At 43.4% G+C, this 15,809-nt stretch overlaps 1 protein-coding gene across 1 annotated transcript in view; it reads left to right on the top strand.

The window, feature by feature from the left end:
- The window catches only part of LOC139405583 (CUB and sushi domain-containing protein 3-like), a 493,337-nt gene that overhangs the window by 257,440 nt on the left and 220,088 nt on the right, over positions 1-15,809 (top strand). Inside the window, exons 35-36 of the mRNA XM_071147995.1 lie at positions 660-764; positions 11,001-11,119. Coding sequence (XP_071004096.1) covers positions 660-764; positions 11,001-11,119 — 224 coding nt within the window. The remainder of the gene's footprint in view (positions 1-659; positions 765-11,000; positions 11,120-15,809) is intronic.

The following is a 15,809-nucleotide window of genomic DNA, read 5'->3' as shown; positions in this document are numbered from 1 at the left end:
ATTATTAGAATCGAGTGCGCTACATTAGGGTTGGAGTAAAACTCTACAAGAGGGTTTCTCTCCAGGAACAGGGTTGGAGTTAAAACCTACAGGAGGGTCTATCTCCAAGAACTGGGTTGTAGTTAAAACCTACAGGAGGGTCTCTCTCCAGGAACAGGGTTGGAGTAAAACCTACAGGAGGGTATCTCTCCAGGAACAGGGTTGGAGTTAAAACCTACAGGAGGACCTATCTCCAGGAACAGGGTTGGAGTTAAAACCTGCAGGAGGGTGTCTCTCCAGGAACAGGGTTGGAGTTAAAGCCCGTAAAACAGTATCTCTCCAGGAACAGGGTTGGAGTTAAAACCTACAGGAGGGTTTCTCTCCAGGAACAGGGATGCAGTTAAAACCTACAGGAGGGTTTCTCTCCAGGAACAGGGATGGAGTCAAATCCTACAGGAGGGTCTCTCCAGGAACTGGGTTGGAGTTAAAACCTACAGGAGGGTTTCTCTCTAGGAACAGGGTTGGTGATCCCTGGTGTAGTGTATTTTATGATATTTTCTTATTGACTGTCTCCATGCGTATGTTCTACGTTCCAGTCACATACAGTGTATGTCTTTCCCCCCTAGAGACCCTTCCTACTGTAACTCCCACTTCACTGTCTCCATGGGTATGTTCTGTAGGTACGACCATCCCCCAGCTCCTGAACAGCACCTCCAACAACATCTACCTGACCTTCCAGTCCGACATCAGTGTGTCTGCAGCAGGCTTCCACCTGGAGTATACAGGTATGGAGAGATACACCTAGCTATAGGCTGGTCCTAGATCAGGTGTAATCTGGAGTATACAGGTATGAAGAGATACACCTAGCTATAGGCTGGTCCTAGATCAGGTGTAATCTGGAGTATACAGGTATGAAGAGATACACCTAACTATAGGCTGGTCCTAGATCAGGTGTAATCTGGAGTATACAGGTATGAAGAGATACACTTAGCTATAGGCTGGTCCTAGATCAGGTGTAATCTGGAGGATACAAGTCCTCTGACTGTCAGTGTCTTCTATTTTATATCCTTATTTTACCAGGTAAATTGACTGAGAACACGTTTTCGTTTTACAGCAATGACCTGGGGAAAAGATCAAGGGGAGATGAATGAGCCAATTGTAAACTGGGGATGATTAGGTGACCATGATGGTATGAGGGTCAGATTGTGAATTTATAGAGTTAACAACCCTACTCTGACGATAAATTACCCTGGGATTTTTAGTGACCGCAGAGAGTCAGGACACTCGTTTAACATCCCATCTGAAAGACGGCACCCTACAGGGCAATGTCCCCAATCACTGTCCTGGGGCATTGGGATTATATACACTATACAGCGCCTTGCAAAAGTATTCATCCCCCTTGTCGTTTGTCCTGTTTTGTAGCATTACAACCTTTAATTGAAATTTATTTTTATTTGGATTTAATGTAATGAACATACACAAAATAGTACAAATTGGTTTAGTGAAATGTACAAAAATATGTTGTTTAAAAAAAATACAAATATAATAAAATGATAAAGTGGTGCGTGTATATTGTATTCACCACCTTCGCGATGAAGCCCCTAAATAAGATCTGGTGCAACCAGTTACCTTCAGAAGTCACATCATTAGTTAAATAAAGTCCACCTGTGTGCAATCTAAGTGTCACATGACCTGTCACATGATCTCAGTATATATACATCTGTTCTGAAAGGTCCAAGAGTCTGCAACACCACTAATCTTTATGTTTTTATTTAACCTTTATTTAACTCGGCAAGTCAGTTAATTAAGAACAAATTATTATTTTCAATGACGGCCTAGGAACAGTGGGTTAACTGCCTTGTTCAGGGGCAGAACAACAGATTTGTACCTTGTCAGCTCGGGGATTTCAACTTGCAACCTTCCGGTTATTAGTCCAACGCTCTAACCACTAGGCTACCCTGCCGTCCCTACACTCTAACCACTAGGCTACCTACCGTCCCTACACTCTAACCACTAGGCTACCTACCGTCCCTACACTCTAACCACTAGGCTACCTACCGTCCCTACACTCTAACCACTAGGCTACCTGCCGTCCCTACACTCTAACCACTAGGCTACCTACCGTCCCTACACTCTAACCACTAGGCTACCCTGCCGTCCCTACACTCTAACCACTAGGCTACCTACCGTCCCTACACTCTAACCACTAGGCTACCTACCGTCCCTACACTCTAACCACTAGGCTACCCTGCCGTCCCTACACTCTAACCACTAGGCTACCTACCGTCCCTACACTCTAACCACTAGGCTACCTACCGTCCCTACACTCTAACCACTAGGCTACCTACCGTCCCTACACTCTAACCACTAGGCTACCCTGCCGGACCCTTAAATCCACTAAGCAAGGGGCACCACCAAGCAAGCGGCACCATGAAGACCAAGGAGCTCTCCAAATAGTTCTTGGGCAAAGTTGTGGAGAAGTACAGATCAGGGTTGGGTTATTAAAAAATATCAGAAACTTTGAACATCCCACGGAGCACCATTAAATCCATTATTAAAAAAAATTGAAAGAATATGGCACCACAACAAACCTGCCAAGAGAGGGCCACCTACCAAAAATCATGGACCAGGCAAGGAGGGCATTAAATCAGAGAGGCAACAAAGAGACCAAAGATAACCCTGAAGGAGCTGCACAGCTCCACAGCAGATATTGGAGTATCTGTCCATAGGACCACTTTAAGCCGTACACTCCACAGAGCTCGGATTTTTGGAAGAGTGGCCAGAAAAAAAAACATTGCTTAAAGAAAGAAATAAGCAAACATGTTTGGTGTTCGCCAAAAGGCATGTGAGAGACTCCCCAAACATATTGAAGAAGGTACTCTGGTCAGATGAGACTAAAATGTAGCATTTTGGCTATCAAGGAAAATGCTATTTCTGGAGCAAACCCAACACCTCTCATCACCCCGAGAACAGCATCCCACAGTGAAGCATGGTGGTGGCAGCATCATGTTGTGGGGATGTTTTTCATCGACAGGGACTGGGAAAGCAGCACTCAAATGGTTTAAGGGGAAACATTTGAATGTCTTAGAATGGCCTAGTCAAAGCCCAGACCTCAATCCAATTGAGAATCTGTGGTATGACTTAAAGATTGCTGTACACCAGCAGGAACCCATCCAACTTGAAGGAGCTGGAGCAGTTTTGTCTTGAAGAATGGGCCAAAATCCCAGTGGATAGATGTGCCAAACTTATAGAGAGACACACCCCAAGATACGTGCAGCTGTAATTGCTGCACAAGTTGGCTCTACAAAGTATTGACTTTGTGGTGGTGGGGGGGGAGGGGGGGGAGGGGGGGGGGGAGGAGTAAAACATATTTTGCATCTTCAAAGTGTTAGGCATGTTGTGTGAATCAAATTATACGAACACCCCCCAAAAAATATATTTTAATTCCAGGTTGTAAGGCAACAAAATTAGGAAAAATGCCAAGGGGGGGGGGGGGGGTGAAAACTTTCACAAGCCACTGTATATATTTTCTTTAGACCAGAGGAAACAGCACTTCCAGTAGCATCTGGTCTCCCATCCCATGGACTGACCAGGAACAACCCTGTTTATCTTCAGATGCAAACTAGCAGTGGGATTCAGGGTGGGTTGCTGCTGGCCTTATTCTTAAAAAACAAGGTTAATGGGGTACGGAATAATTTATGATGTGTCAATAGCACAGAGTTAATGAAGAAACATGGAGTAAGTACGTGAATTGCTTTTGTAGTGAAAATAGTATTTGACAGTGTTAAGGGTGAAATGCTGCTGGTTGTCATGCCATGATGGCAGGGTTTAACCAAGTCCTCTGTCTATCGTTGTCATGCCATGATGGCAGGGTCTAACCAAGTCCTCTGTCTATCGTTGTCATGCCATGATGGCAGGGTTTAACCAAGTCCTCTGTCTAACGTTGTCATGCCATGATGGCAGGGTTTAACCAAGTCCTCTGTCTAATGTTGTCATGCCATGATGGCAGGGTTTAACCAAGTCCTCTGTCTATCGTTGTCATGCCATGATGGCAGGGTTTAACCAAGTCCTCTGTCTATCGTTGTCATGCCATGATGGCAGGGTCTAACCAAGTCCTCTGTCTATCGTTGTCATGCCATGATGGCAGGGTTTAACCAAGTCCTCTGTCTATCGTTGTCATGCCATGATGGCAGGGTTTAACCAAGTCCTCTGTCTAATGTTGTCATGCCATGATGGCAGGGTTTAACCAAGTCCTCTGTCTATCGTTGTCATGCCATGATGGCAGGGTTTAACCAAGTCCTCTGTCTATCGTTGTCATGCCATGATGGCAGGGTTTAACCAAGTCCTCTGTCTATCGTTGTCATGCCATGATGGCAGGGTCTAACCAAGTCCTCTGTCTATCGTTGTCATGCCATGATGGCAGGGTCTAACCAAGTCCTCTGTCTATCGTTGTCATGCCATGATGGCAGGGTTTAACCAAGTCCTCTGTCTATCGTTGTCATGCCATGATGGCAGGGTTTAACCAAGTCCTCTGTCTAATGTTGTCATGCCATGATGGCAGGGTTTAACCAAGTCCTCTGTCTATCGTTGTCATGCCATGATGGCAGGGTCTAACCAAGTCCTCTGTCTATCGTTGTCATGCCATGATGGCAGGGTTTAACCAAGTCCTCTGTCTATCGTTGTCATGCCATGATGGCAGGGTCTAACCAAGTCCTCTGTCTATCGTTGTCATGCCATGATGGCAGGGTTTAACCAAGTCCTCTGTCTAACGTTGTCATGCCATGATGGCAGGGTCTAACCAAGTCCTCTGTCTATCGTTGTCATGCCATGATGGCAGGGTTTAACCAAGTCCTCTGTCTATCGTTGTCATGCCATGATGGCAGGGTTTAACCAAGTCCTCTGTCTATCGTTGTCATGCCATGATGGCAGGGTCTAACCAAGTCCTCTGTCTATCGTTGTCATGCCATGATGGCAGGGTCTAACCAAGTCCTCTGTCTATCGTTGTCATGCCATGATGGCCGGGTTTAACCAAGTCCTCTGTCTATCGTTGTCACGCCATGATGGCAGGGTTTAACCAAGTCCTCTGTCTATCGTTGTCATGCCATGATGGCAGGGTTTAACCAAGTCCTCTGTCTATCGTTGTCATGCCATGATGGCAGGGTTTAACCAAGTCCTCTGTCTATCGTTGTCATGCCATGATGGCAGGGTTTAACCAAGTCCTCTGTCTATTGTTGTCATGCCATGATGACAGGACTATTCAGCTAGTGGACCTAGAGGGCCAAAGTACTGCTGGTTTTATTTTCTAGTGTTTTGGACCTCCAGGACTGGTGTTGACAAGCCCAGCTGGATCTGTTTCAGCCATCTCATCTCACACTAGTCATGTCGTCAAAGGAGTTGGCTAAAGGACACCCAGGGTTCCAGATGGGACCAGGCTAACTGAGCTCATCCACCATCCCTGTCTGTCTGTCTGTCTGTCTGTCTGTCCGTCTGTCTGTCCGTCTGTCCGTCTGTCCGTCTGTCCGTCTGTCCTTCCGTCCGTCCGTCCGTCCGTCTGTCTGTCTGTCCGTCCGCCTGTCTGTCTGAGTGGGGAACTGTAACCCTCTGACCACCGGTCTCCCACTAACACCAGCCACTGTCCTCAACATCTGTCTCTCTGTCTCCCACTAACACCAGCCACTGTCCTCAACATCTGTCTGACTGTCTCCCACTAACACCAGCCACTGTCCTCAACATCTGTCTGTCTGTCTCCCACTAACACCAGCCACTGTCCTCAACATCTGTCTCTCTGTCTCCCACTAACACCAGCCACTGTCCTCAACATCTGTCTCTCTGTCTCCCACTAACACCAGCCACTGTCCTCAACATCTGTCTCTCTGTCTCCCACTAACACCAGCCACTGTCCTCAACATCTGTCTCTCTGTCTCCTTTAGCCCTGTGTCCCACCTTCCCCCAAACTTAGAGATAAACATACTTTATATTCAAGATGCCTGTCATCACCTGTCTCCCACAACATCTCACCACAGCCCCAATCGGTCCGTCTCAGTCTCTCAGCAACTCTAAACCTGTATACCACTCTCCCACCGTCTACCACCTGTAGAGATCAGCATATATTACAACGCTCTCACCAAGTCTACTCCCTGCTCTCCTCAGCCTCTGTCCTGTCTGTCTCTCAGTGGGTTGTTCTATCACTAACCCTGTCTGTCTCTCAGTGGGTTGTTCTATCACTAACCCTGTCTGTCTCTCAGTGGGTTGTTCTATCCCTAACCCTGTCTGTCTCTCAGTGGGTTGTTCTATCCCTAACCCTGTCTGTCTCTCAGTGGGTTGTTCTATCACTAACCCTGTCTGTCTCTCAGTGGGTTGTTCTATCACTAACCCTGTCTGTCTCTCAGTGGGTTGTTCTATCCCTAACCCTGTCTGTCTCTCAGTGGGTTGTTCTATCACTAACCCTGTCTGTCTCTCAGGGGGTTGTTCTATCACTAACCCTGTCTGTCTCTCAGTGGGTTGTTCTATCACTAACCCTGTCTGTCTCTCAGTGGGTTGTTCTATCACTAACCCTGTCTGTCTCTCAGTGGGTTGTTCTATCACTAACCCTGTCTGTCTCTCAGGGGGTTGTTCTATCACTAACCCTGTCTGTCTCTCAGTGGGTTGTTCTATCCCATAAGCTTCTTAACCGTAAATATACATTTTACAGTATATTTGAAAGCTTTCGCCAATCACTCTCTTCACCCCTCTCCCACATCAATCTCTTCAGCGAATCAGTCTCCTCAGCACTCTCCCACATCAATCTCTTCACCCTCTCACCCCTTACTTAAAACAGAATGTTACCACTCTCCCCCACATGCCCAACACTCTCCACACCATGACTACCAGGAGTAGGAATATCCATATATGACAGCCTGCTGAGATGATGCATGGCATTGTGTTCTGAACACCTTCTGAACTCTTTAGGTTTATTTCTGTTTACCACTCATAGTCTCTCACCACTCTGTTTACCACTCTGTTCACCACTCATAGTCTCTCACCACTCTGTTTACAGCTCTGTTTACCACTCATAGTCTCTCACCACTCTGTTTACCACTCTGTTCACCACTCTGTTTACCACTCTGTTTACCACTCATAGTCTCTCACCACTCTGTTTACCACTCATAGTCTCTCACCACTCTGTTTACCACTCATAGTCTCTCACCACTCTGTTTACCACTCATAGTCTCTCACCACTCTGTTTACCACTCTGTTCACCACTCTGTTTACAGCTCTGTTTACCACTCATAGTCTCTCACCACTCTGTTTACCACTCTGTTTACCACTCTGTTTACCACTCTGTTCACCACTCTGTTTACCACTCTGTTTACCACTCATAGTCTCTCACCACTCTGTTTACCACTCTGTTCACCACTCATAGTCTCTCACCACTCTGTTTACCACTCATAGTCTCTCACCACTCTGTTTACCAGTCTGTTCACCACTCTGTTTACAGCTCTGTTTACCACTCATAGTCTCTCACCACTCTGTTTACCACTCATAGTCTCTCACCACTCTGTTCACCACTCTGTTTACCACTCATAGTCTCTCACCACTCTGTTTACCACTCATAGTCTCTCACCACTCTGTTTACCACTCATAGTCTCTCACCACTCTGTTTACCACTCTGTTTACCACTCATAGTCTCTCACCACTCTGTTTACCACTCTGTTCACCACTCATAGTCTCTCACCACTCTGTTTACCACTCTGTTTACCACTCATAGTCTCTCACCACTCTGTTCACCACTCTGTTCACCACTCTGTTTACAGCTCTGTTTACCACTCATAGTCTCTCACCACTCTGTTTACCACTCTGTTTACCACTCATAGTCTCTCACCACTCTGTTCACCACTCATAGTCTCTCACCACTCTGTTCACCACTCATAGTCTCTCACCACTCTGTTTACCACTCATAGTCTCTCACCACTCTGTTTACCACTCTGTTCACCACTCATAGTCTCTCACCACTCTGTTTACCACTCTGTTCACCACTCATAGTCTCTCACCACTCTGTTTACCACTCTGTTCACCACTCATAGTCTCTCACCACTCTGTTTACCACTCTGTTCACCACTCATAGTCTCTCACCACTCTGTTTACCACTCTGTTTACCACTCATAGTCTCTCACCACTCTGTTTACCACCCATAGTCTCTCACCACTCTGTTCACCACTCATAGTCTCTCACCACTCTGTTTACCACTCTGTTTACCACTCATAGTCTCTCACCAATCTGTTTACCACTCTGTTTACCACTCATAGTCTCTCACCACTCTGTTTACCACCCATAGTCTCTCACCACTCTGTTCACCACTCTGTTTACCACTCAAAGTCTCTCAGCACTCTGTTTACCACTCACAGTCTCTCACCACTCTGTTTACCACTCATAGTCTCTCACCACTCTGTTTACCACTCAAAGTCTCTCACTACTCTGTTTACAACTCTGTTCACCACTCAAAGTCTCTCACCACTCTGTTTACCACTCATAGTCTCTCACCACTCTGTTTACCACTCATAGTCTCTCACCACTCTGTTTACCACTCTGTTCACCACTCATAGTCTCTCACCATTCTGTTTACCACTCAAAGTCTCTCACCACTCTGTTTACCACTCATAGTCTCTCACCACTCTGTTTACCACTCTGGTTACCACTCATAGTCTCTCACCACTCTGTTTACCACTCATAGTCTCTCACCACTCTGTTTACCACTCTGTTTACCACTCATAGTCTCTCACCACTCTGTTTACCACTCAGTCTCTCACCACTCTGTTTACCACTCATAGTCTCTCACCACTCTGTTTACCACTCTGTTTACCACTCATAGTCTCTCACCACTCTGTTTACCACTCATAGTCTCTCACCACTCTGTTTACCACTCATAGTCTCTCACCACTCCGTTTACCACTCATAGTCTCTCACGACTCTGTTTACCACTCTGTTTACCACTCAAAGTCTCTCACCACTCTGTTTACCACTCTGTTTACCACTCATAGTCTCTCACCACTCTGTTTACCACTCAGTCTCTCACCACTCTGTTTACCACTCATAGTCTCTCACCACTCTGTTTACCACTCTGTTTACCACTCATAGTCTCTCACCACTCTGTTTACCACTCAAGGTCTCTCACCACTCTGTTCACCACTCATAGTCTCTCACCACTCTGTTTACCACTCATAGTCTCTCACCACTCTGTTTACCACTCTGTTTACCACTCAAAGTCTCTCACCACTCTGTTCACCACTCATAGTCTCTCACCACTCTGTTTACCACTCTGTTTACCACTCATAGTCTCTCACCACTCTGCTTACCACTCATAGTCTCTCACCACTCTGTTTACCACTCATAGTCTCTCACCACTCTGTTCACCACTCATAGTCTCTCACCACTCTGTTTACCACTCTGTTTACCACTCAAAGTCTCTCACCACTCTGTTTACCACTCTGTTTACCACTCATAGTCTCTCACCACTCTGTTTACCACTCATTCTCTCACCACTCTGTTTACCACTCATAGTCTCTCACCACTCTGTTTACCACTCTGTTCACCACTCTGTTCACCACTCATAGTCTCTCACCATTCTGTTTACCACTCAAAGTCTCTCACCACTCTGTTTACCACTCATAGTCTCTCACCACTCTGTTTACCACTCTGGTTACCACTCATAGTCTCTCACCATTCTGTTTACCACTCATAGTCTCTCACCACTCTGTTCACCACTCATAGTCTCTCACCACTCTGTTTACCACTCATAGTCTCTCACCACTCTGTTTACCACTCTGTTTACCACTCATAGTCTCTCACCACTCTGTTTACCACTCAGTCTCTCACCACTCTGTTTACCACTCATAGTCTCTCACCACTCTGTTTACCACTCTGTTTACCACTCGTAGTCTCTCACCACTCTGTTTACCACTCATAGTCTCTCACCACTCTGTTTACCACTCATAGTCTCTCACCACTCTGTTTACCACTCATAGTCTCTCACCACTCTGTTTACCACTCTGTTTACCACTCAAAGTCTCTCACCACTCTGTTTACCACTCTGTTTACCACTCATAGTCTCTCACCACTCTGTTTACCACTCAGTCTCTCACCACTCTGTTTACCACTCATAGTCTCTCGCCACTCTGTTTACCACTCTGTTTACCACTCATAGTCTCTCACCACTCTGTTTACCACTCAAGGTCTCTCACCACTCTGTTCACCACTCATAGTCTCTCACCACTCTGTTTACCACTCTGTTTACCACTCAAAGTCTCTCACCACTCTGTTCACCACTCATAGTCTCTCACCACTCTGTTTACCACTCTGTTTACCACTCATAGTCTCTCACCACTCTGCTTACCACTCATAGTCTCTCACCACTCTGTTTACCACTCATAGTCTCTCACCACTCTGTTCACCACTCATAGTCTCTCACCACTCTGTTTACCACTCTGTTTACCACTCAAAGTCTCTCACCACTCTGTTTACCACTCTGTTTACCTCTCATAGTCTCTCACCACTCTGTTTACCATTCATTCTCTCACCACTCTGTTTACCACTCATAGTCTCTCACCACTCTGTTTACCACTCTGTTTACCACTCATAGTCTCTCACCACTCTGTTTACCACTCATAGTCTCTCACCACTCTGTTTACCACTCATAGTCTCTCACCACTCTGTTTACCACTCTGTTTACCACTCATAGTCTCTCACCACTATGTGTACCACTCACAGACTCCATCTCCACTCCACTCACCCATCTACTCATCACTCTTTGACCACTCTCAATATTCCTAGTTGTATTATAACGACCTATCATCTCTCAGTATCCCTATAAGGAGTGTTTTAACGACCTATCATATCTCAGTATTCCTATAAGGTGTTCACGACCGGTTCCTTACTGTATTCTACTGTTTTGAATGGTTCGTGTTTGTTTCCATGTTCCTGTACTGATCTTGATTTGCAGACAAGTGATTGCTATTTCCACGCGTGTGTTTTGACTCTGTCCTAAGCAATAGGTTTGGATTCATGCCCAGAACCTCAGCCTCCCCTCAACGGTGTCAATGTGGGCCAGCGCTTCACTGTGGGGGACATGGTTTCCTTTCAGTGTGACCAAGGCTACTCTCTGAAGGTGAGTACACACACACACGCACACGCGCACGCGCACGCACACACTCACACTCACACAAACACAAACACAAACACAAACATGCATGCGCACGCGCACGTGCACGCACACGCGCACGCACACGCACACACTCACACTCACACTCACACTCACACTCACACACACACACACACACACACACACACACACACACACACTTGCTCTGTTACCAAGGCTACTCTCTGAAGGTAAGTACACACACACACACACTTGCTCTGTTACCTTCAGGTGGGTTGTGGTTTTGCTAGGGTGGTGCAGGGTGGGCCAGTGGTGGATGGTGCTAGGGTGGTGCAGGGTGGGCCAGTGGTGGATGGTGCTAGGGCGGTGCAGGGTGGGCCAGTGGTGGATGGTGCTAGGGTGGTGCAGGGTGGGCCAGTGGTGGATGGTGCTAGGGTGGTGCAGGGTGGGCCAGTGGTGGATGGTGCTAGGGCGGTGCAGGGTGGGCCAGTGGTGGATGGTGCTAGGGCGGTGCAGGGTGGGCCAGTGGTGGATGGTGCTAGGGTGGTGCAGGGTGGGCCAGTGGTGGATGGTGCTAGGGCGGTGCAGGGTGGGCCAGTGGTGGATGGTGCTAGGGTGGTGCAGGGTGGGCCAGTGGTGGATGGTGCTAGGGTGGTGCAGGGTGGGCCAGTGGTGGATGGTGCTAGGGCGGTGCAGGGTGGGCCAGTGGTGGATGGTGCTAGGGCGGTGCAGGGTGGGCCAGTGGTGGATGGTGCTAGGGTGGTGCAGGGTGGGCCAGTGGTGGATGGTGCTAGGGCGGTGCAGGGTGGGCCAGTGGTGGATGGTGCTAGGGTGGTGCAGGGTGGGCCAGTGGTGGATGGTGCTAGGGTGGTGCAGGGTGGGCCAGTGGTGGATGGTGCTAGGGTGGTGCAGGGTGGGCCAGTGGTGGATGGTGCTAGGGCGGTGCAGGGTGGGCCAGTGGTGGATGGTGCTAGGGTGGTGCAGGGTGGGCCAGTGGTGGATGGTGCTAGGGTGGTGCAGGGTGGGCCAGTGGTGGATGGACGGAGGCCCTTTGGTGCAGAAGGTTTCCAGATTCAATCCAGCAATAGAAATTTGCCTAACTTAACTTAACTCAACTTAACTTAACTCAACTTAACTTAACTCAACTTAACTCAACTCAACTTAACTTAACTCAACTTAACTTAACTCAACTTAACTTAACTTAACTCAACTTAACTCAATGTAACTTAACTCAACTTAACTCAATGTAACTTAACTCAACTAAACTCAACTTAACTCAACACAATGTAACTTAACTCAATGTAACTTAACTCAACTTAACTTAACTCAACTTAACTCAATGTAACTTAACTCAATGTAACTTAACTCAATTTAACTTAACACAATGTAACTTAACTCAATTTAACTTAACACAATGTAACTAAACTCAACTTAACTTAACACAATGTAACTTAACTCAACGTAACTTAACTCAACTTAACTTAACTCAACTTAACTCAATGTAACTTAACTCAATGTAACTTAACTCAACTTAACTTAACTCAATGTAACTTAACTCAACTTAACTTAACTTAACTTAACTTAACTCAATGTAACTTAACTCAACTTAACTCAATGTAACTTAACTCAACTTAACTCAACTTAACTTAACTTAACTTAACTTAACTCAATGTAACTTAACTTAACTTAACACAATGTAACTTAACTCAATGTAACTTAACTCAATGTAACTTAACTCAACTTAACTCAATGTAACTTAACTCAACTTAACTCAACTTAACTTAACTCAATGTAACTTAACTCAACTTAACTTAACTTAACTTAACTCAATGTAACTTAACTCAACTTAACTCAACTTAACTTAACTCAATGTAACTTAACTCAACTTAACTTAACTTAACTCAACTTAACTCAATGTAACTTAACTCAACTTAACTCAATGTAACTTAACTCAACTTAACTTAACTTAACTCAACTAAACTCAACTTAACTTAACACAATGTAACTTAACTCAACGTAACTTAACTCAACTTAACCTAACTCAACTTAACTCAATGTAACTTAACTCAATGTAACTTAACTCAACTTAACTTAACACAATGTAACTAAACTCAACTTAACTTAACACAATGTAACTTAACTCAACGTAACTTAACTCAACTTAACTTAACTTAACTTAACTCAATGTAACTTAACTCAATGTAACTTAACTCAACTTAACTTAACTCAATGTAACTTTAAGATTATTAGTATTATGACCAGTTACTGTATTTAATATAATCAATATTATGACCAGTTACTGTATTTAATATAATTAATATTATGACCAGTTACTGTAATTAATATTATGACCAGTTACTGTATTTAATATAATTAATATTATGACCAGTTACTGTATTTAATATAATTAATATTATGACCAGTTACTGTAATTAATATAATTAATATTATGACCAGTTACTATAATTAATATTATGACCAGATACTGTAATTAATATTATGACAAGTTACTGTAATTAATATTATGACCAATTACTGTAATTAATAAAATTAATACTATGACTAGTTACTATTATTAATATTATGACCAGTTACTGTAATTAATATAATTAATATGATGACCAGTTACTGTATTTAATATAATTAATATTATGACCAGTTACTGTAATTAATATAATTAATATTATGACCAGTTACTATAATTCATAATATTAATATTATGACCAGTTACTATAATTAATATAATTAATATTATCACCAGTTACTGTAATTAATATAATTAATATTAAGACCAATTACTATAATTGATGTAATTAATATTATGACAAGTTACTATAATTAATATAATTAATATTATGACCAATTGCTATAATTAATATAAATAAGATTATGACTAGTTACCATAATTAATCTAATTAATATTATGACCAGTTACTGTAATTAATATTATAAACAGTTACTATAATTAATATCATGACCAGTTACTATAATTAATATTATGACCAGTTACTATAATTAATATTATAAACAGTTCCTATAATTAAAATGAGTAATATTATGTATGACCAGTTACTTTAAATCATATTATGACCAGATACTGTAATTAATATTTTAACCAGTTACTCAAATTTATATTATGACCAGTTACTGTAATTAATTTTATGACCAGTTACTGGAATTAATATAATTAATATTATGACCAGTTACTGTAATTAATATAATTAATATTATGACCAGTTACTGTAATTCATATAATTCATTTTATGACCAGTTACTGTAATTATTATAATTAATATTATGACCAGTTACTGTAATTAATATTATAATCAGTTACTATAATTAATGTTATTAATATTATGTATGACCAGTTACTCTAATTCATATTATGACTGTAATAATACTGTAAATAATATTATGACCAGTTACTGTAATTAATATAATTAATATTATGACCAGTTACTATAATTAATATAATTCATTTTATGACTAGTTAAACACCTCAGCAGGAGATCCTTCACCTCTGGCACAAACAACATCAAACATCTATATACTGGTTGTGTCCAACATCTACATACTGGTTGTGTCCAACATCTATATACTGGTTGTGTCCAACATCTACATACTGGTTGTGTCCAGCATCTATATACTGGTTGTGTCCAACATCTACATACTGGTTGTGTCCAACATCTACATACTGGTTGTGTCCAACATCTACATACTGGTTGTGTCCAACATCTACATACTGGTTGTGTCCAACATCTATATACTGGTTGTGTCCAACATCTATATACTGGTTGTGTCCAACATCTACATACTGGTTGTGTCCAACATCTACATACTGGTTGTGTCCAACATCTACATACTGGTTGTGTCCAACATCTACATACTGGTTGTGTCCAACATGTATATACTGGTTGTGTCCAACATCTACATACTGGTTGTGTCCAACATCTACATACTGGTTGTGTCCATCATCTACATACTGGTTGTGTCCTTCATCTACATACTGGTTGTGTCCTTCATCTACATACTGGTTGTGTCCATCATCTACATACTGGTTGTGTCCATCATCTACATACTGGTTGTGTCCATCATCTACATACTGGTTGTGTCCTTCATCTACATACTGGTTGTGTCCATCATCTACATACTGGTTGTGTCCATCATCTACATACTGGTTGTGTCCTTCATCTACATACTGGTTGTGTCCTTTATCTACATACTGGTTGTGTCCATCATCTACATACTGGTTGTGTCCATCATCTACATACTGGTTGTGTCCTTCATCTACATACTGGTTGTGTCCTTCATCTACATACTGGTTGTGTCCATCATCTACATACTGGTTGTGTCCATCATCTACATACTGGGTGTGTCCATCATCTACATACTGGTTGTGTCCTTCATCTACATACTGGTTGTGTCCTTCATCTACATACTGGTTGTGTCCTTCATCTAAATACTGGTTGTGTCCTTCATCTACATACTGGCTGTGTCCTTCATCTACATACTGGTTGTGTCCTTCATCTACATACTGGTTGTGTCCTTCATCTACATACTGGTTGTGTCCATCATCTACATACTGGTTGTGTCCATCATCTACATACTGGTTGTGTCCTTCATCTACATACTGGTTGTGTCCTTCATCTACATACTGGTTGTGTCCTTCATCTACATACTGGTTGTGTCCATCATC

This window comes from Oncorhynchus clarkii, chromosome 3 (genome assembly GCF_045791955.1).
Source record: "Oncorhynchus clarkii lewisi isolate Uvic-CL-2024 chromosome 3, UVic_Ocla_1.0, whole genome shotgun sequence".
Taxonomy (NCBI): domain Eukaryota; kingdom Metazoa; phylum Chordata; class Actinopteri; order Salmoniformes; family Salmonidae; genus Oncorhynchus; species Oncorhynchus clarkii.
Note: the sequence above shows the minus strand (reverse complement) of the source record. Positions and strands in the feature narration are given on the sequence as shown.